The 21,401-nt window shown below is 46.6% G+C and overlaps 2 protein-coding genes across 42 annotated transcripts in view; one reads left to right on the top strand and one right to left on the bottom strand.

Annotated features, from left to right (window-relative positions):
* AOPEP (aminopeptidase O (putative)) overlaps nt 1–21,401 on the top strand; it is a 489,538-nt gene that overhangs the window by 414,566 nt on the left and 53,571 nt on the right. For 8 of the 41 annotated variants that reach the window (XR_013170613.1, XR_013170612.1, XR_013170616.1 and 5 more), the window contains one exon: nt 1,410–1,496. Coding sequence is in view for 14 of the 41 variants with exons in the window: in XM_077148676.1 (XP_077004791.1) it covers nt 1,410–1,496; nt 10,961–11,194 (321 nt within the window). In the remaining 27 variants the exon portion in view is untranslated. The other 33 variants (XR_013170600.1, XR_013170595.1, XR_013170599.1 and 30 more) reach the window with 14 other exon arrangements.
* On the bottom strand, nt 18,897–20,907 carry LOC143673767 (nuclear pore-associated protein 1-like). The gene is made up of 2 exons (XM_077148705.1): nt 19,632–20,907; nt 18,897–19,089 (listed from the first exon to the last, which is right to left on the bottom strand). Exons 1-2 carry the CDS (start codon nt 20,902–20,904, stop codon nt 18,983–18,985), a joined length of 1,380 nt encoding a protein of 459 aa, XP_077004820.1. The 5' UTR covers nt 20,905–20,907; the 3' UTR covers nt 18,897–18,982.

The raw sequence follows: 21,401 nt of genomic DNA on the forward strand, positions 1-21,401 counted from the left end.
CCCATCAAAAGTCAAAATTGCTTATATTTTACTATTGCCACAGATGGATCCCCATGATGAGTCATCTTCTTTCAAAAGGCAATAAAAAAAAGTTGTAATGTAGGGGAATCTTTTTTTTAATGCACATAATTCCATTTATGCCTGATGTAGAACCAATATTGGAATATAAAATGGTAGACTGTTCACTGACTGTAATTGAAAGGACTTTTGATGCGGTGAAGAATGGCACAAGATGGGATTCTGAAAACAAATTCATAAAGAAAGCACCTCCCGGTGGCCCTTTCGCTGCAGGAAACACCCCGTGCAGCTGCGGTACATGGCTCCCCCGTCATCAGGCAGCACCACAATCAGCAGTTCTGTATTGTCAGTAGATTTGGGTTTCCTGGCAAACTCCTGCTGGTAAACCTTTAGTTACGTGTATCTTTAAGTTAAAAAAAAAAGTCTTCCAAATTTAACTTCTCTTATTTTTTATTAATTAATTAATTAATTATTTTTTGCATGGGCAGGCACTGGGAATCAAACCTGGGTCTCCAGCATGGCAGGTGAGAACTCTGCCTGCTGAGCCACCATGGCCCACCCTATTTAATTTTTTTTGCATGGGCAGGCACTGGGAATCAAACCTGGGTCGGTGGCATGGCAAGTGAGGACCCTGCCTCCTGAGCCACCGTAACCCATCCTTAACTTCTCTTATTTTAACTTCACTTTACCAACACACAGTCACCCCACATGTCAAGCTGGGGTCCTTCTACCCACACAAAGTGGTTCTGGTTTTGTGGGCCCCATCCCGTGGTTAGAAGTGTGAAACTCGTGGAAGTGGTCCTTTACCTACTCTCAGGAACATCAAGAGCAGTGTCTTCCTGCTTTGATTCTCTTGTTATAATCAATAGCATCGCACCAAATTAGTTATGGCAGAAAATTAAATAGTCATAGTTTTAAAAGCAAATCTCAGTGACAGCCTACTACCATGAGGGCATCTAGCAGCCTGCTCAGGACTTCACATTTAATTTTCCTGTTAAGTTTTGCATTTGTCTGTTATCTTGCAACATTGTGTTTGAAAACCCAAAACACTTCAATGAAACACGTACTCCCCTCCCCACCCCCAAGTTGATTAACAGTCCTAATGAGTAAGGTGGCTCCTTTCTTTAAAAAAGAAGGTATGGGTGCACGGGTGGTTCGGTAGTAGAATGCTCACTTTCCACACGGGAGACCCGGGTTCCATTCCTGGACCATGTGCTTAAAAAAAAAAAATGGTTAAGCTGGAAAGAAATTTTAAACTCACAATGGTGCTACCCTTGGGGAGTGACGTTTTGTAATACAAAAAGCACTTTATCATCTTCAGCATCATTCAGATAAGGAGGCATATCAGTTTGCTTCTGACCGGGTGGTCCTCTTGGTTTTGTTTTCTTCAGGTTCGCCATCGGTGGTGTGAACTCATTGTGAAGCACAAGTACAGAGAAGCCTACAGGACTGTGGAGAAATTCCTTCAGGAGGATCAGGTAAGCTTTTCAGTGGATGGGATTCCATACACTTAGCAGTCTCTTCCCTAACCAGTATTAACATATTTTCCAAGGATTTTTAAGGAGTCACCAGGATCCTACCCAACACACTTTTCTAGCACATTTTTACCCCCTCTTGGTGACCGTTTAAATCACTCAGTTATGTACCTTAAAAGCTGTGTTGGTTTTCCCTGAATGTCGCCCACTTCCGTCATGAAATCTCAGGTTCTTTTGGGTACAGACTGTGGCACAGATCAAACCCTAATTTATAGTAAGTGTGAAGGTTAGAAGGGAGAGCACAGTTGGCTAGAGCAGTCTGCCTGTACATGTAAGTCCTGAGCCCCATGTCCTTCCAGTGGGAACTTCCCTCACCATCTACCAGGGGAGGTGGGTGCCTTCCCGGGAGCCCAGCCCCTTCTGCTTCATCCTGCTGATGGCCCCCGTGAACCTCCCACCATGCTGTGGGGCTGATGGAAAGGAACCAGTTTCTAGTTGGGGGTGGCAGTGGGGGTGGGGCAAACAAAAGGACTTTTGATAGTTTCTGAGCATTGGGGCAGCCAGCAAGTGAGGGCTCATTATTCCCACAAAGAATAGTGCATGACTCTGTACTAGAAGAAATGTCACATTTGCACAGTGGAGCAGGAGGTATTTGAAAAAAACAGAGGGGTAGGGGATGGGGGCGCTGTATAAGAAGTACAAAATGTGAGAGAAACTGCATCCTTAAAGTCTGTTCTGAACTTTGCCAAATAAGGATTAACATTTTTCAGCTTTGCCGGGAAGATGTTTTGGACCCCTAACTGTCAAGGTTGATCTTGTGAGATCCTTCTTTTAATTTGCTCCAGTAGAATGTAATCTGGGCATAACTAAGCCTAGAATAAGAGACAAGGCAGAACCAAAGGAGGTGCATTGGTGCTCCTGGACATAATTGGCTGTTTTAAAAACATAGGAAAAATGCAGATGTGAATCTTTGCAGCATTGTTTTCGAAACAGAAAAGCCAGTGTCTGCTTGTGGTCTGGGTAGTTAGAAGGAAAACTCACAGACTATGTTGGAGTAAGAGGTATCTTTCCCGGGAGCAAGTGATGATTCTCCTATACAGGTGGTGGGTCTCTTCCATCTCCTTGGAAGGTTATGGATTTCCTGAACTGACTCATAGCAATACTCCCAGGGATTCACTTTTCTGGGGAGCCGTCCTGAATCTCTGTAACATGCACCTGGAGTTGTCTGTGTGTCTTCCAGCCATGAGGTTTTTCCATCTTGCTTTTTCTGGGAACCTCTTTGTTTCTCTCCAGGACAACCTGACACAGTCCTCACTGTGGAAGTGCTCACCCATCCCTCTGATCAGTTATGTCACCAAATTGAATTGACATGATCGATAGCTAAGAATTCCTCAAAGTTCTGCTGAGAACAAGAGAGAACAGGATTGAAAATGGCAGATTCCAGAAGTACAGCTACTCTGCCCACCGTCTTTTCTCTAGGGTGTTTGTAATTTCTAAGCCAGCAAGTTTATGTGAAACAAGCACAAGCCATGTGCGTGCACATGTGCATGAACAGGATTTCCTTTTCTTATGTTCTCTGGACCTTGCGTTGCTTCACCAGGCCATGGGCATCTACCTCTATGGGGAGCTGATGGTGAGTGAGGACGCCAGGCAGCAGCAGCTCGCTCGCACCTGCTTTGAGCTAACCAAGGGGAAGATGGACGGAGCCTCAGCCAAGGTGGTGGCCGAGATGTTGTTCTAAAGAGGTGATTCTCTGCCTTGCCTTTCTCCCTTGTTTATTCTTGAATATCTAACCAGATACTCCTTTTAAAAGCCAAAGAAATTAATAAGGCAAACAGTGAGGCAAGGTCCCTTGGGATCAGCCCTCTGTCCCCACCCCAGGTGTCTCCTGGCAATGTATGAGACCTAGGGAGATGAAAGCTGTGCAGTCTGAAGCACAGCAACTCTTGTTGACAGTGTTCTGTTGTGCATAGGACCAAAAACTAAGGGAGACCATCTTAAGTAGGTCTGCTGTGTGACCCTGAATCCTGAGCTACTATTCTCCTGGCTTGCATGAGAATGGGAGACAAGGCTGTTGTGAGATCCTCCCCAGCCAGCATGTACCTGGATGTGTTTGCTGGATGACACAGTATATCTTGACAGCATGTCTTATTTTTCTAGCCTCATTTTTCTGGATCGTTATTTTACCCCAGCTCACTCACGTTGGAGTGGAATTTCTGAACTAATAGCTTCCTCCATTAATTGTGCATGATATTAACCTGTTAGATTGACTACTTCCTAACAGTTAGTTTTTAAATGTGGATTTCAGTATTATAAAAATAATGTAGCAATGGTATGTAAATTTTATAAGTAGAACTGTGGGATTATGTGTCTTTTTTCTTAAGCAACCAGTTTCATTTCTGTGTTCTCTTGATTTTCCTTCAGGGATTCACATGATTTGATAGAATATGTGTAATTTTGTTTACTTTTTTATTTTTTTTTACTTTGCATCAAATCCCAAACATTTTTCATTTTGCTGTATAGACTTGCTATAAATATAGGTCTTAATGGATGTTTAATATTTTGTGTTGCTGTTCGTAACCCATTGTGGACATTTAGTATGCTTTTAATGTTTTGCACTTATAAAAGTGATTCCTCTCTAACATGTTTAAGTGTCTTAGTTATATGAAAGAATGCCTAACACTGAAGAAAATAAGTGTTTTTTTAAAGTACGCTCTATTCTTCCAGAACGGTAAGGACCCATGTCTGCCAGGTAAAGGCGCTAGTAGCAGTGATTGCAGTGGTTTTCCCTCTTATTGTCAAATAGGCTTAAGCAGAAAAATCACCCACATCAAAGCCATTTCAGATAGTGGGCAAAGATGGGACAACTTGAAGAACAGAAACAGTTGCATGGTTATCGTGCTGCCATCCTCATAGAGTAATCAGTAAAACACATGTTTCTCTTTAGCTTTTTTTAATTTTGCAGAGTGTTTGTCTTTCCTAAAGGCTATGAAACTACAGTAAGGCAAATCATTCCTTTGATCGTTCCCTTTGCCCCAAATTCTGCAGGACCACAGTGTTTGCACAGCCCTCACCATTCTTCATTCTGGCTTTTTTTTTTTTTCATCCCAAGCAGGCGAAGAAACATTCCTGGTTACAAAGTCTGCCCTTTTCTCGCTTCCCCTCTGAAGCCTCCCTTCTTTCTCTGCCTTTTGGTGAATGTAGGGACCACAGACATTTTGTCCCCCATGTCCTCAGTGAGGAGCTACCATAGGGCTGCCTCCTGGGGTGCCCTTCCCAGCAGTCATTAATCCCTCCCAACCTGAGAGGAGGTCCCAAAGATGCCCCGGCCATCTTGGGTCGGTGCTAGTGTTGTGGGGATGGGGGCAGCCTCCCTTGCTAATCTTGTGACACGGCTGGCCGGACGCAGTTTTCGTTCCACTTTGCCAAGTTGCTCTGGCATTTTTTATGGTCGTCTGAGTCCTTTTGATTTAAAAAATGACACTTCTAGGGACACCAAGTAAATGAACAGTAAACAAAAACAAGATCTGTCTGGGGATAGGATGGGCGCAGGGGACGTGCTGTCTTCGTGGGTCTGTGGGAGCGTGGCGGCGCCGATGCGAGCGGGCAGGCCCAGCCTGCTCTCCAGTGCTCTGGCTGCTTGGGTTCCTGGCATGCTGATTTGTGACTTAAGATTAAAATCACATTGCCAGGGATTACCACGCAACCATGACCTTGGCTGCTCCTCCAGAAACCATAGTCACTCTCTGTACCCATTTGGGAGAACAAACGCATCTTGTAGCTCTGCTTTGGATCCAAGAGAAGCCAACAACTGTGGAAGATGTTCACTCCGCCCTTTAATTATGCCCCGGCCGATGACCTCTCTGACGAGGTGCAGAGCTTAGCTGATTGGTGAACAGTGATTGGTTTCCGCCTTGTTCACAGTGGCTAAGTTCTGCACCTGAAGAGAAGGTGAGATGGGGACAGTTAAGTTGGAGCTCCTGGGCAGACACTGTCGCTGGCGGGATGGCCACTTGCGAGTAATCAGGCCCAGGGCAGAGCGTGTTTCTGGAGGACAACAGACCAGCTCAGCCCAAAGGATGCACTTCCTCCTGTCAAGAATACAAGGACTACACCGAAACTCCTTCAGTTTGTCCATGGAAATATGCACCCACTAATTAGTCATCTATCCAAAAGGCCAGATGTGTCAAATTTGCAGAAATTATCCTTCCCAAGAACTAAGAGACCAGATGCATCACGGAAGTCCGTGAAAACTGTGTCAATGGTTTTGTTGCATGTGGGCCAGGCTGGGTGCTTTCAGGGGAAATTCCGCATTGTATCTGCACGAGCATGGTGAACTCTCTCTTATATTTGTAGTCCAGGTCTCTGTGCTTCCTGCAGCCCCTCGTGGATGATGCCGAGTGAAGCGTCCAGCTGCGGCGTTACTTCTCCAGCCTGTCGATTGGACCCGTCCTCCGGTGCCTACTGAGCTGATATCAGTTCTCATTTCACACACTGGCTCAGTTCAGCAGGAACAGGAGTCGAGCCCTAGAGCAAAAAGACTTCCTGCCTGTATGTGCCCAGAGGTTCACGAGGCTGCTCCACCAAGAACGACTGATCCAACTCCAGTGGTGTTTGTATTTGTGTGTGGTTGTTGCATGGGGTGTTTGCAGAATCAGACCACTGTATTGACACAAAAGGAGTACACTTTCACTCTTGAAAGCCGGGCCTGTTTATGGCTAGGGTGTGGGGTTTCCCCCTTCCTGGTAATGTGGACAGTACCTGTCTTTCACTTTGCAGAGTTTTAGGCTTTTTGAAGTCAGTCAGATGAATGCAGGTCAAAAGTGCAATGTCTTTCTAGTATTTGTCTCGTAAATGAAGCCTAAATCACAGCCCATGCAGTTTCTTACTCACATGCGGGCAGAGTGCATGAAATGGTGCATCCTTCAGCCCCATTGTCCATGGAGGTGAGAAGTGATCCTGGCTGAAAGTTCCCTCCACAGTGGGGAAGGAAGGACACAAAGGTACTTGCTTGCTGAGATCTTTTACAAGAATTCCTCCGTTGTGACTGGGTAATAAATTTTATTGCTATTTCCTTTGCAGGAAAGATCACAGAGAGATTCTTTTTCATACATCCATTCCTAAGCCTGGAGGGCCCAGGATTGCCCTGACCCTGGACATCAAAGGAAGGATTATGTGGCTGCTAAAGCCATCAGCCGACAACATGCTCATGTCTTGGTCCTTCTGTTTCCCAGAGGCTGGTTTCAACCATGCAGATGGAAAGGCGATTCCTCATCCCCCCAGCCTCCCACTCAGGACCCTTGTCCCCTGCCCTGGATGTGCCACCTTGCGATAGGAAGCCTGAGCTCCTCTGGGGTTTTAAGGCGGTCCTTTCATGTAAATGGATAGCTGAGATGCCAGCAGCCTACTGAGCACTTTGCATCTGCCCCTTCAGCCTGTGGAGCCGCGTGGATACTTCTATAATTCCAGAAAGTCACAAGTTTCTAGATATTGCTCCAACAAACACCAGTTGAAGTTCTCCCTTAGAACCTCTTGGACCAATTCTGCAGAATTATTTTGATTTAAATGTCCAACATTTAGATTTTTCCCAAGATTTTATTTTCTTTTTGCAAATGCACAGGATAAGAATTTTTACTGTATGAATAAAATATGTAATGGATTTGTGGGGCTTTTTTTATTTCTTTTGGTTTGGTTTTTTTGTATTCCTGTTTGCTTCTGAAGTTGATACTGTTTTTAAGTAAAAAAAAGAATTCTGTAAGAAAAAAGGTACTCTGCACATTTGATGTAGTTCCTTCTCCACCTGGCTAGTTTCCTTGTGAATTCTTAGAAGCCTTAAAGTAAGGCAGTTAGCCAGTACTTTGGCGATCTGAGTGGAGACACTGTCTTGTAAAATTTAGAATCTGAGGTAATCAGGCATAAGAGTCTCTGATGATGTCCCTTCTATTTCCCACAAGTATTTGAAAGTTAAAAAAAAAAAACTTTCTGGAAAGACAGAGGCTGGAAACTACACCTCCTGGTACTATAGGGAGGGAAGGATGGTTTAAAAATGCCCGAGGAGGACCTTGTCATAACAGAGTCATGTGGTTCTGTAAGAGGCTGAGCTGAGCCAGAAGAAGGAATGTCTCCTGCCCTGCTTGGGGTTTACGTTCTCTGGGGCATGTTCAGACTTATTTGGGGTGATATGAGGCCTTAGCACACCCCTTCCCTGGAAGCTCTTGAGTAAGAGGTGTTGTCTTCAAAATCCTTCATTTTCCTGCAACTATGACTGTCATTTTTTAAGCTTTCCCAGGGATTTGTTCTTTGCGGTTACATGTACTTCACAAATCATTGAGTGTTTTCTCCTTGAAAGCTGTTCTGAGCAGTTTCGACCACTGTGAATATCTTCTTGGTTTAAATCAGAATAAATGTAAAAACAGTGCTTTCTAAGAAGACGTGGAATAAAGGATGGCTTCTGTGTTTTGGAGCATGTGTGATGGTTTGGCCTTCCCTGAGGTGGACACGAGAGGGGTGGGGTGGGGAAGTGAACCGTCCCCAGTGGTTTGGTCTGGTTTTGTTTTTCCGGGATTTCCAAGCTGTGCTTTATCCTTTTTAGGAATCACTGAGGCAAGCTAGGCTGCTCACTGGGTGGGATTTTGCACAAAGGCTGTGCTCCTGTCGCCTGTCACACTGAGTCCCACTACTTGCCTTCCTCCCCAGCTGTGGCCTGTGGCCTGCACTTGTCCAGTTTCACATCAGCTCTGCACAAAGCCACCCTCATTCATCATTGCCCTGTAGGCAGTACAACTTTAGCCAAGGCCAGTGGAGTTAGAGTTGGCCTCCATCACACTCAGCGTGAACATGGTGATGAATGTGGAACTACAGGCTTTGGGGTTGCCAGGCAGAGTCTGTGGTGCTCATTCTGTGACTCTTCTGTTACCTACTTCAGCCAACTCTCAGTAGACCATTCAAATGGGTCTCCTAGCTTGCCCCTCTATCCTCTCCCAAGAGAAACTTAGATAACATTGTATAGTTGAGCTTATGGCCAAAGCCTGACAGACAGGCCTCTAGATTCAGAAAGGTGGCCAGGCAGGGTCTCGGGCATATGAAGAGATAAGAACAGAGTATCCATCTCTAAATAGTTCATGTGATTTCTTTTTTAAAGAGCTTCACATTGGTAATTATCTTGAGTCAGCCCGGGTATGTAATAGGATGTGAGTTGGAAGGCAAACACTGTGTGGATGGGATCACTTCATCAGCATTACCTTGAGGGCTTGCTAGGAGGTTCTTCCTCCTTTGTCCAGGATGGGCTACAGGGCTGTCCTGGAGAGGGAGGTGGAAGGGGGTGTGGCTGGTGGAGGGGAGGAATCCGCCTGCCCAAGTCCCCTTGCTCAAGTCCTGGGCAGTTATTCAGTCCCCCAAGTCTCATGCTAAGTGTCAGCGCAGGATTTGAGCGTGTGCCCACGTGCCCAGGCCTCGCTGTCCAGGCTCTGGGGGAGTCAGTCATTAGGTGGAGAGGCTCAAGTAATGTGTTTTCAGCCCTTAATTCCATTTGATGCAGAAATGGGCCAGGTGCTACCTACTTGGAAAAGCCTGGAAATTTGACCTGGAATTTGCTACAGATAAGTTACCCCTGTGAAGATACCTGCCTGCATGAAAGTTCCAGCAATTAATGTACCGGCAAACTTAGTTTTCTTTGCTGCACAATTTGATCTTCCCTGCTCCCAGAAGAACAAAATTTCTGGCCTCAGTAGTCCCTCTCGTCGCAGATGTCCCCTTGTGGCCAACCCAAGGGCACACAGGTCCCATATCAAGCAGATTCAAGGACATTAGCTGCCTGCTGGGCTTAGTGTAAGAAATAAACTGGTGTCAACAAGACCTTACGGCAGAACCCAGGATAGGGGAGAAATTCCACAGGATGCCATCAGTCCCTGGGTCTAATTGGAAATGAAACCCAGCTCCTCCTGCCTGTCAGTGGAGGCAGCCTTAAGCTCCATATAAAGTAGAGCCTGAAATTCTTTCTGCGTTGAATTGTCAGCAGGAATCTGTCGTTCATCAAGGGATGTTGTGCTCACGGGTGCTGTGCAGGTGGATTCCCTGTTAAGACATGAGGCAGACAGTGCCCAGTGCCCCAGATGCGGCCCCGATGGCCAGGCCTGAGGCTGGGTGGAACTCCGGAAGGAGGCACCAAGGGAGAGACCCCTGGGGCAGGTGCTGGCACCCCCACTACTCTACTACCCACCACAGCACAGTACCCACCCCACCATCTTGCCCAGACAGGTGCAGAACCGCCGGACTTTTTTAACTCAGCTGTGATGGCCAGGTTAAAGGAGCAGGAAGAACCCATGTTGTCCTTGGAGCAAGTTGGTTAATCACCAAGCCACCCTCTATTTCAGGACGACAGAAGATCAAGTCTGGGACCTACCCCGAGGCCTGCTGGAAAATTCTTTTAAAAAAAACCCACGAAGGAGCAGACCCTGTTACTCTGCAGGGCAGGCGTGCAAAATGGTATTTCTTCTCTAGAGGCCAACAATGTTTGGAAGCCAATGTTCTCTTGTTTCCAGAGTGTGCAAACAGGTCAAGTCAGCCTGTGTTCGGCATCTGGGGCTGAGGACCTGTCCCGGCCAGACTGTCCAGACTGCAGGTGGCAGGAGGGGGCGGGGGTCTCTGAGCTTGACCCTGTGGATCTGTGTGCTCTCCTGAGCCTGGAGGTTTGCCTGGAACATGCATGTGTGCATGCACACACACACACACATGTGCACACACATCTCTAAGAAACAAGGTTGAGCCAGGCTGCCCAGCCACTGGAAAAGGCTGACAGCCAGGAAGGAGGAGGGGGTGTGTGCAGGCTGCTCCAAAGCCCTCCCTGCCCACCCTAGTGTGAAGAGAGCAGCCAGGAATTCTGGCTGGACCAGGGCAGGAAATGGGGTGAGGGTGGGAGAGAATGAAAAAAAATTGAGGAATCGTATCAATGCTCTGTGCCCTGGCCTCTATTTTTAGATTAAAGGCTTTTAAGGCATTTATTTTTATTCGAATTTCAGATCAACTGATTGAAATGATAATCTATATCCCCCAAAAACGTGATCTCACCTGTGTTACAGGGCGAGATCCCTTTAGCAGGCAGAACTGGGCGCCCCAAGTGTAGAATGAGAACGTAAACTACAGCCTGAACATTAAACCATCTGTTTCCACTGGAGAGACATGCTCCAAAAGAAAGGTTTCAGACATTTCAGGACATCTAACTTCCTCCTTTCTGATGTGCTGGAATTAACATGATCACTCAGCACAGCCCATATGTAGTCAGTGCTTGGGCCTGGGACCGAGTCCCAGGGAAGGAGGGTCCTTTGTACTGCGTGTCGCCTCCACACAGTCACCATAAACTAAGGCAGCTTTAATTCCCTGTGCAATGAAAGAAAAGCTGAATGGTTTATGATCCAGCCTAGTGTTTTAAGAGCTTCCCACTCTGGGGTTACCTCCACTTTGTTCTACAGCTGCAGCCAGCTGAGCCCCAGGAACATAGGAGGGATCTTCCCAGCATCTCTGCGAGGCAGACTCCACTACTCAAGGTCTGTCTGTCCCACCCAACCCCCTCCAAACGACCCTGGTGTCAGCAGCTGTGGCCTCTGCTGGCCTTCTCCCCTGAGAAGGCAGGAAGGTTCCATGTGCCCTGGGAGCTTGGCCAGAGGGAGAAGTTAAATGCAGGGGCTTTGGGAGAAGGAGGCTAGATGGGCCCTCAGGACGCTCCCACCCCAGGGCATGTTGGGCTGAGCCACCTTCCAGGTGCAGGGCAGAGGTGCTTGTTCCATCTGTGCTGGGCCCAGCCATGGCCGGCACTCTGTACAGGGATGCCAGGACTGGGAACCTACCCCCAGAGCTCCTAGGGCAGCCTCAGCTGAGGCCCTCCCACCTGGAGGGCCAGGAAGTTTGGGGGAGCTGCAGCCTGCATTGCCACGGGTTTAGAAGATTGCCCTGACCTCCCAGGAAAGTTCCCAGAGGCGGGGCCCAGTGAGGGGCCCCGAACTGCTAACCTCCTTTGCCAGGGTCCATTGCAGACAAAGACCTCGACCTCTCTGCCTGGGCCCTGGGGGTTTACAAGGTAGAAAGGCAGGGAGCCCAGTTGGGACTATTCAAGGGTGAGGTTTTATAGATCTTTTCCCACCCTCCTGAGCTGTCTGGGAGGTTGATTGGCTCATAAGGCATTTCTGTTCTAGTCTCATGGCCAGACAGTGTGAAAAAGAGGGAGGAGGCCATCAACCAGAGCTGGGGGAGGATGGAAGCTACTGTAAAATTATAGATGCATGCAGAACGAAGCCCGGCTGCTGAGCACCTCCTGCCTGGGACTGATGGGACTGGGCTTGGGAAAAGGGGATTGAGGACCCCTCCCTACCCACCCTCCAGTGGGTCCCGGAGGAAAAAGAGGCTGGAATTCCTGGCCTCTGGTGTGGGAAAGCCTGTGGTGTGGGGGGGTGTCTGTGTGTGTCTCTGTCTGCATGTATCTCTATATACCTTCATCCATGAGTTTCTGTGTGACTCTGAGTCTGTGTTGTATTTGTGTATCTCTGACCCTGTGTGTGTGCACATGCATGTGGGGGGACACTAGGCAGGATGCAGAAATGCAGATCAAAGCCATGTTTTAGTTTCTTGGCTGCTGAGACAAATACCGTAGAAGGGTTTAACAATGGGAATTTATTGGTTCACAGTATCTTCCGGGACCATCTTCTTCGGTACCTGGCTGTCCACTCACATGGCAGCGATTTCTCCTTTCTCTTCCGGGTTTTGTTGATTTCCACTTTCTAGCTGCTCCTGTGGCTTCTCTCCATGAGGCTTCCCATAATAGGATTAGGACCCATCCCGACTCATTTGGCCACACTTGAACTAAAAATAACCTCATCCAAAAGTCTTATTTATAATGGGTTCATGGTACAGGGATGGACTACAGTTAGGAACATGGTTTTCTGGAGTACACAACTTCAAGCCACCATGCCGAGTCTCCGGTCATACTTTTCCATCTACTTTAGACAGTTAACAAAGAATAAATTTGGCCACCACAGTGTCTGAATACAAAAGTTCAGGAGGTTGGCTTCTCAGCCCCAAAGGCTTAAAGGGAATAGGAGACAGGGCAGATAGCTCTGAGGGAGGATGTGCTCCCACGGCCCCTCCCAAGCACACACTCCCCCTCCCAGGAGTTCTGGTCTCAGGAGCTCTGCATAGCCATCAGCATCCAGGGCCCAGGGTGGGCTGGGGTCAGGCTGGGGGCTCTCAAGGAGGCCATGCGTTTGTGGTTCTCCCGCAGGGTTGCCTGCTGTGCTCCAGACTCTTCTGTGCTCCAGCTCCTCTGTGGCTTTGTCTGGAACACAGAGGCAATTGGGTGACAGCACTGTGGCTTCTGTTTTCGTAAGCATTCTTTGTGCTCCTTCTGCCTGTTATTTTTTCAGCTTGGGCCTTTAGGGTCTGTTCTGTCACTTGAAAGCCTGGCCTGGGAGGTGCTTTTGCCCAAGGGATAAAGCTGCCAGGCAGCAAGCTCCTCCGTGGGCGCCCGTCAGCCCTTCGTGTATGTCCATGGTCAGAACCAAACTGCACTACCAAGAGTTCCAGAAAATTCCTTTTACCCCGAAAGCCCTCCCTTGTCCCATGAGGTCTGGCAGAACAAGCTTTTGGAAGCAGAAGTGTGTGTCCTTGTGATGGTTAATTTTATATGTAACTTGCTTAGACTGTGATGCCCATTTGATATTGCTGCAAAGGTGTTTTGTGGATAGAGTTAACCTCCATGATCAGGTGCCTTTAAGTAGAGGAGGTGACAGTTGAAGGCTTTAGGAGCAAAAACTGAGGTTTCCCGCAGAAGTAGTTGTTCTGCCTCCGAAGCTGCAGCATGAAATTGTGCTTGAGTTTCCAGCCCGCTGGCCTGTCCTATATAGACTTCAGATTCATCAGCCTCCGCCATCACAGAAGCCAATTCCTTTAAATCTTTTGAAATATAATAATATAATGTAATTAATATTATATATGTATTTATCCTGTTGGTTCTTTTTGCCTGATACAGCCCTAAAGGTTGAGAGGACATCAGTGTATGCTGTTCTGGGCACACTTTGAAAGGAACCCCTCTTTGGTTAAGGCATCAACACTCTTTATCCACGATACCCCAGTGGTTTCAGCACTCTGTGATTTAAGTCTCCCAAAAGTTTAATAGCAATTGTGTTTAAGGAGGGCACCTCACGGAAAACGTGTTCTACTATTAGGGTAAATAAGAGAACCATCAGGAGTCAACTTTAGTGTTTGCCAATAGGATGGTGCAATTGTATATTTGTGTTGGGTTGTAAAGAAAAGATGTATTTTAAGGGAAAGGAATTGTCATTTTATGACTTTCTCTGCTTTAGTGAATGGCATTTTGAGGAGGAGATAATTGAAGACAGTGTGGTTTCAGCAACCCAAGGTGAAGGTGGATGTTTTGTAGAGGAGGTACATGGTTATCCAAAAGTTCAGAGGCAGGGCAAAAGTACAGATCCCTATTTGAGAAGTTTGGGTCACAGCCCACAAACTTTTCCATCGGGGCTGCTTCATAGCTCCAGGTCCTCAAACCACCCTCCTTCCATTTCACAGTGCATGGACCCAACCATATGAGCAAGTCTTCTTTTTCTAGAAAAATCTATGTCCAGTGCTAGAACATAAGTTAAGTCATGTGCATAAGCAGTAAAAATGTCTCACTCTAAAGCACAAGGAGTGAGGGGCAGAGCAGACCTTGTAGAGTTACAGACAGCACAGGACGTGGTTTCCTTCTTGCCGTCACGCAGCTGAAACTCTTGGAACATGCCAAGAATCTTCCTTACATATTAATGATTATAGTTTTTATTTTTCCCACATAGATCAAACATGCTAGCAAATATAAACAATACATATAAGCAAAAGGTAAGTTTTCATCCACCTTTTTAACTAGTCCCCTCCCTATACCCCTCACTGCTACCTCATTCATATGCATCTACCCCAGAAAAGATATTCAGAGTATATGCCACAGCAAATATGTGTCCACTCCCTTGCTTCACACACACACACAGACCTACTCATTGATTTTTCCATGCAACAAAATATTTCCAGATGGCCACTTACATGTAACTTTGCTTCTCTGTTTTGATGGCTGCATCCTAGTCCATTTATTCAAGAGGTAGGATTACAGAGGATTCCACAGGCTTCCTTTGTCCACACCCTAGCTCTGCTCAATGTCACCATTGTATCCTTGGGCAAGTTCTTTTAAGTGTTCAGTACTTCAGTCTCCTCATATGGAAGTTTTTGTGGATAATTTTGTTAGGTTGTTGTAAGAATTATATGAGTTAATTTATATAAAACCCTGATAAAAGGGCCTGGCATCACTTACAAAGGTGTGTCCTACCATTTTTCCTTCCTTGTGATGGGAGTGCTTTTACTCACTCCCTCACCAACACTGATAGTCTTGATCTCTCTGTCTTTTCCAGCCTGACAAGAACAAGTATTATATCCACTTTGCTTTTCTCATAAACTCTGTTAAATACATTTTTAAATTTTGTATTTTGAAATATGCATATCATTTGCAAAACTAGTGCAAATTCCATACAGAGAACTCCAACATGCCCCTATCCCCCCAGGAACCCAGATGACCAATTTATTATTATTATTACTATTTACTATTTTTTAACATGGGCAGGCATCAGGAATTGAACCTGGGTCTCCAACAGGGCAGGCAAGAACTCTTCACTGAGCCACCATTCCCACCCCCACCAATTATAACATTTTTCTACCTTTGCCATAACATCCTTGTCTCATTCCTGATCTTAGGGAAGATACTTTCAATCTCTCTCCATTGAGTATAATGTTGGCTATCAGTTTTTCATATATTCCCTTTATCATATTGAGGTAGTTACCTTTGATTACTATCTTTTGGAGTTTTTTTAATCAGAAAAGGATGTTGAATTTTGTCGAATGCTGCCTCAGCATCAATCGAGATGATCATGTGATTTTTTCCTTTTGACTTATTAATGTGCTGTGTTACATGGCTAATGTGTTGAACCATCCTTGCATTCCTGGTATAAACCCCACTTGGTTGTGGTGTATAATTCTTTTAATATGTTGTTGGATTCGATTTGTTAATATTTTGTTGAGAATTTTGGCATCTGTTCATTGGGGAGATTGGACTGTAGTTTGCCTTTCTTGAAGCATCTTTACCCGGTTTGGGTATTAAAATGATATTAGCTTCATAAAATGAGTTAGGCAGAGTTACTTTTTCCTCAATTTTTTTGGAAAAGTTTGAGCAGGATTACCAAAGGGGTAATTTGGCCTCCATCATTACCCTGTTGTTTATTTCCTAACTTCTTCCAAATCTGGATAGAACAAAGATGTATATACTAGAAGGCCATTAAGAGGCCCCAGTATTTGTTGTATTATCTGGGAACATCAAGGAATAAATAGAAAGCAGTAGAACTTGGAGAGTAAACTATCCATGTTGAAACAGATTTGATACTTCCAGGGAAGCTGGATTTGTGTCTTGGTCTTTTAGCATGTTAGGATGTTTGATCTTGATAGGTTGAAGATTATTTTGAGTAGGTCAGACAGGCTTGTAAAGTAAAGTTCTAAGTCCTAGGGAAAAGTATTTTTGCCAAGTGTATCAGTTTACTAGGGCTGCAGTAATAAATTACCATGAATTCTGGCTTAAAATAACAGAAATACATTATCTATTGTTCATTATAATTATCAGTTCTGGAGACCAGAGGGTCTAGGACAGAATATGTCTGTGACCTATTCTATATTCAGGTTGTTGACAGCTTCCTTGGCTTGTGGCCACATCAGTTCATTATCTGCCTGGGTCTTTCCATCATCTCATTCTAGTGTCTAAGTCCTCTCTTCTATCTGGCTCCAATCTCCCTCTGCTAACAGGAGACTTGTTGTAGGATTTAAGATCCATCCAGATAGTCTAGCATGAGCTCATTATCACAAGATCTTTAACATAATTACGTCTGCTAAGACCCTTTTTCTAAATATGGTAACATTTACAGGTCCAGGGATTAGGATATGGACATGTCTTTCGGAGGGCCACCATTCAATTCCTTATACTAGTGCATCGATCTTGGGTGATGACTGTTATGTGTTTCAATGTGTTTACTTCATGATGACTTGAGTAAGCAAGTCCTTTAAAATGGGTATCTCCCATTTTAGGTGCTTGGTAAAAACATTCAAAGCACTACAGCCTAAGGAAGTCACTTGTTAAGCTTACATATCTATCTGTCCCTCCAACCACCCATCTGTCATCTAACTATATACATCTACGCATACTCTATCTGCTTGCCTATCTATCTGTCTGTCTGTCTAATCTGTTTTCCCATCCATTTATATATTTGTTGCCTACTCATCCATTCTTATAACAACAATTGCTTATAAGTTTCTTTCCTACACTATTGAATTTTATTCCACAATCTGAGAAATAGACACAGAGAGACTTTTTATCCTGGTAAAGCACTGAAAACACGCAGACCCTTGCTGTGTGAGTCAACTGTTTGTGACTACACGACCAATAAATGATGGGGCAGAGAATTAAACCACATCTTCTCAGTCCTCCTCTCTTGCTCCCTGAGAACACCAGATGCCAGATTCCATCCTGTGGGCCCCACCTGTGCTTATTCCCAACATCTGGAATTCCCACCCTTTCAAATGCTGTTCCCTCAGATGTCTGATTTGATTACCTCTTTATAGTCTTTGCTTACTTCTCACTCTCCAGGTGAGGCTTACCCTGTCTACCCTTTCAATGGAAACTCATGTTCCTCTCTCCGCCAATCTCAGTTCCCATGCTACTACCTAGAATAGTCCTTAGCACATCCAAGATGTTTAATACATATGAAACTGAACAGTGAAAGAACTGCCTTCTGAATATTACCTGGATCTTCCAGAGGCACCCCACACTGTTAAAAGTTGTACTTATATTTTTGCCCAAACTACTCATATATATTTATCCATGCAAGATGGCTAGGATAGGCCTGGTCTTGTTGCAGTTATCTACTTCACTTACTTCTTCTCTCACCTCCTCATCCTGTCAGCTTCTTAGACCAGGAGATTATTGGCTCTTCTTTGCTTAGTTCACTGCCAAGTTTCCCATAAACCTCTTTGTTGCTATTCTGGGACCGTTCATTCTTCTTACAGCCTGAAGGATTTTCCTAAAATCAGTATATTATATTGTCCCTGTTTTGCTTACTATTTTTACATGAATTTCCTTACTTTCAGGAAATGGGCAAATATCACATCATGTTAATGTTTGCCCTGATCTGCCACTGCCAAAACATGCTGCTACATCTCCTGGCTTTGCTTTCCCTTTCAAGCCACATGTGACCTCCTGAAAGTGTCCCACTTACTCGTGATCTCTCTTCTTTACCTGCCTTTGAGCTTCCTTTTGCTTTGTCCTGGAAATAGGCCTTCAACACCTGGCACCTCCCTCTTCCTTCTTTGAGGCACGGCCCATGTTTCATCTCACCCCGTCATGGGGTGAAAGTTCTTCCTACTTTCTATTACTTCAGTATTTCCACCAGCAGTGGTATATTTTATCTCTACTCACCTTTCTCCCCCACTACATTGTAGGTTTCTCTGGGGCAAGAGGTCGAGGCAACCTTGAATAAATAATACATTTGTAAACAGCAGATGGAAATGATTACATTTTTCTCTTGTACCATGTAAAGATGGTTCTCCTGGGTGGTGGATTGCCTTAGAAAGATGTTATTTTCATCAATTAAGTGTACTAAAGAACCGGTAAGACCCCATGGTCAATCAGATCTGCATGCAATTTTACATATCCATAATAAAGTATCTTGTGATTTGATATTTTAGTGGTATAGACTAGAGGCAGACTGATTATTAACAAGGAATTTTTCTGACACCTTAAGGCAGAGTGTTAACGTATAGGGAATAGGTAGAAACCATCACTGAACGGGTTCACCAACTGCAGAGTGCACCCAAGCTCTTGTTTCCTTTGTTCCTCCGGGCCCAGCGTGGGGATGCCAAGTCATCCATTCTGAGTGAGGGATGAATGTGTAAGGGTGATTAGTCTAATGCTAAGTGAAATAAAAAGATACAAAAAAGACATTTAAACAGTTTTCAAGACTGAAATTAGAAAGTGTGGTTTCTTGACATGCACCAGAGATGATTGGCTCTAGGGTGAGCTCAGAGGGGTGGGAGAGAAGCTCAGAGGAGAGAGAAAAGCATGGGTCACCTTATTTCTCCCATCTCTGGGCCTCATTTCCTCCTGCATTGCCATCCCTAATGCTCAAATGCCAGAGACTATCAGAAGTTAGTACAAGCAGTCATAAAGCATGGCTAACTCCCCGTTCTCTTTGTTTGGCCACAGAGATCTTTAGCTAGGTCTGGCTCAACACATCACCACTCCTATAAGTCAGTCCTTCCTCCACAGTTGACGCAAAGAACAAAGACACATGAGCCGAGGAAGTTAGCAACAACACATTTATATATAAATATTGAGAGTGAGCGGGTTGAGTTCAGCAGCACTAGAATCAAAGCTTCTTTCCAGAGATAGAAAGGCCATTCAGTAAGGACATCAGATGATGAGTGCTCTTGGAGTGAGTTTTCTTTCTACCTTGCCACGATGCTGTGTCTTGGGCTGAAAGAAATGTCTCCTTGAGACCTGGATAGGTGATGGGGGTACACCAAGGCAAGGCTGCTTCCTCACTTGCTCATGCAAAGGTCAGTTGTTTCCACCCAAGCCAGCAGCAAAAGGGCCCCCTAGCACAGCTGTGCTCCTGTCTCCTCCCACCGAACCACCTGTGGTTTGGGCATGTGTCCCCAAAGTCCCTTGGTGGACAGAGGGAAGAGAAGGTCCCCCTAGCACAGCTGTCCTGCTGTGTCCGCCCTCTGACCCACCTGTCTTTTGGCCAGGTGGGCCCCAAGACCCTTGATGGGCAGAGAGAACTGAAACACCCCCATGCACAGCTGTGTTGCTGTGTCCCCCCACTAAACCACCTGTATTTTTGCCAGGTGGGCCCCAGGTCCCTTGATGGGCAGAGGGAACCAAAGGGATTCCTAGCCCAGCTGTGCTGCCATCTCCTCCCACTGAACCACCTTAATTTTGGCCAGGCAGACTCCAGGCCCCTTGGTGTAAAGAGGGAACTAAAGGGCCCCCGTGCGCATGTTGTGTGCTCTCACTTCCGACTGCTCTTGCACTAGGCATTCCCTGGATGGCTGGTGTCTGGGGAAGAGAAGTGATGCTGGCTCGACCGCTTGGCCCTTGCCCAAAGGTAAGAGCTCCAGACATGGAACTGGGTCCCGGGGCGGGCACACTGACCCCACAGCCAGTCATTCCCTTCAGGGCTGCAGGTCCTGTAAAGACAAGTGTTCCTCTATCAGTCTTTGCACCCAGTGAGCTGCTATCCCCAGTGCTGGGCATCCCCGTGGCAGTAGCAAAGCCAGGAGTCAGGTTTGTGGCATAGGCGGCAGCACCTGTGTTGTTTCCAAAGGCCCTCTTGGCGCTGACAGGGATTCCAAAGGTGAAACGTGGGGGTGTGAGTTCTGAAAACACTGGTTTTGTAATGCTGCCACTGGGTGGCTGGGCAGCAGGAGAGCTTACACCTGCAGCTTGTGGTGGTGCTGCCAAGTTTGCCAGAGAGGAGGAGGGGCCAAAGCTGGTGGCTCCTAGCTGCTGCCCGACGGAGACCCCAAACGTGGGCTGAGGAGCAGCTCCTGGGGCAAATGGGAAGGTGTAAGTTGCAGCTGGGGCACTGGCTGGCTGTAAAGTCAAGCCAGTGGAGACTTGGCTTGAGGCAGTGCTGACATTCTGCAGTGTGCTTGCAGGAGCAGGAAGTGCATTGAGAAGTGGCAACATGTTCTTCCAGGAGCTAGGAGGAGACTGGAGATGGATGACAGCCTGTGAAGGGGGTGTGGTGTCCATAGGCTCAGGATCAGATGCAGCCTTGGACGCTGGGTGTGCCAAAATGCTGCCAGCTGGAGGGAAGGGGGCCACAGGTACAGTGATGGGGAAGACAGGAGGACGGCCGAAAGTGGCTCTCAGCTGCTGTCCTTGAGGGGCCCCAAATATGGGCTGAGGCATGATTCCTGATCCAAAAGGAGGGGTGAAGATTGAGGTGGGTGCGCTGCCCGTAAATGCACGTGGGCTGATGGAGCCAGGCGCCTTTGCCGAGGGTGTCCAGTCCATACTCTGATGGGCATGGGGAAACTGGAAGGAATTCCCAATGGGGCCTGGGGGAGACCAGAAAATGACAGCCAGGGAAGGGGGACTGGTGCCCATATCCATTTCACCAGAATCCGAGGCAGGCTTGGAGGCCCGGTGTGGAAATGGGCTGGCTGTGGTGGTGGCAGTGGCCATGGTAGCAAGGATGGGCTGGCTGGTGAAGCCAGAGGTGCTGGTGCTAGAGACTGTGGGAGGGGTCGGTAAGATTAAAGGCACGGGGTCTACACACATAGGGGTGGGTGATTCCTTTCTGAGGGTGGTATGATTGGAGAACAGGGTTAAGGTGCTAGGAGGTGTAGGGAGGTGAGAAGTAAAAGGTGTTGGAACCGCACGTGAAGGTGAAGGGCCACTGTTGTCAGGAAGGGGAACCTGAGGGAGGAGATCAAATCTAAAGGGAGACAGGGATTGTGTGAGAACAGCCAGAGGAGAGGTAAGAGCTGGTATTTGGTGAGGACTAGTTGGTGTAGGGGGAGGTACAGGGCTAGACAGGGTTGGGGACCTGGCACGGGGGCCCCTGAAATCAGCTACTGCTGTGGAGGAACTGGGTGGAATCGGCAGGGTGACCGAGGCTTGGGTCAAGGCCTCTGCATTCTGCGCAGCAGGCAGAGAGAAAAAAGGGGCAGGCTCAGCGACGCTGCTCTCTGTCGTGCCCTCAATTTCATCCTCCTCCAAGATGGTATTGTCTTCTTTTGGCTCGGTCTTCTTCTCCCGGTCTGAATCTACGGTGC

Source organism: Tamandua tetradactyla, chromosome 2 (assembly GCF_023851605.1).
Source record: "Tamandua tetradactyla isolate mTamTet1 chromosome 2, mTamTet1.pri, whole genome shotgun sequence".
Classification (NCBI taxonomy): Eukaryota; Metazoa; Chordata; class Mammalia; order Pilosa; family Myrmecophagidae; genus Tamandua; species Tamandua tetradactyla.

Bases quoted from the DNA above. Each gene is read 5' to 3' on its own strand.
- LOC143673767 (XM_077148705.1), bottom strand. From the start codon at position 20,904: ATGTGTGTAGACCCCGTGCCTTTAATCTTACCGACCCCTCCCACAGTC. The intron at 19,090-19,631 runs GTGAGAGCACAC...CATTTCTTTCAG, and splicing joins TAGTGCAAGAGCAGTCGGAA to CCCAAGACACAGCATCGTGG.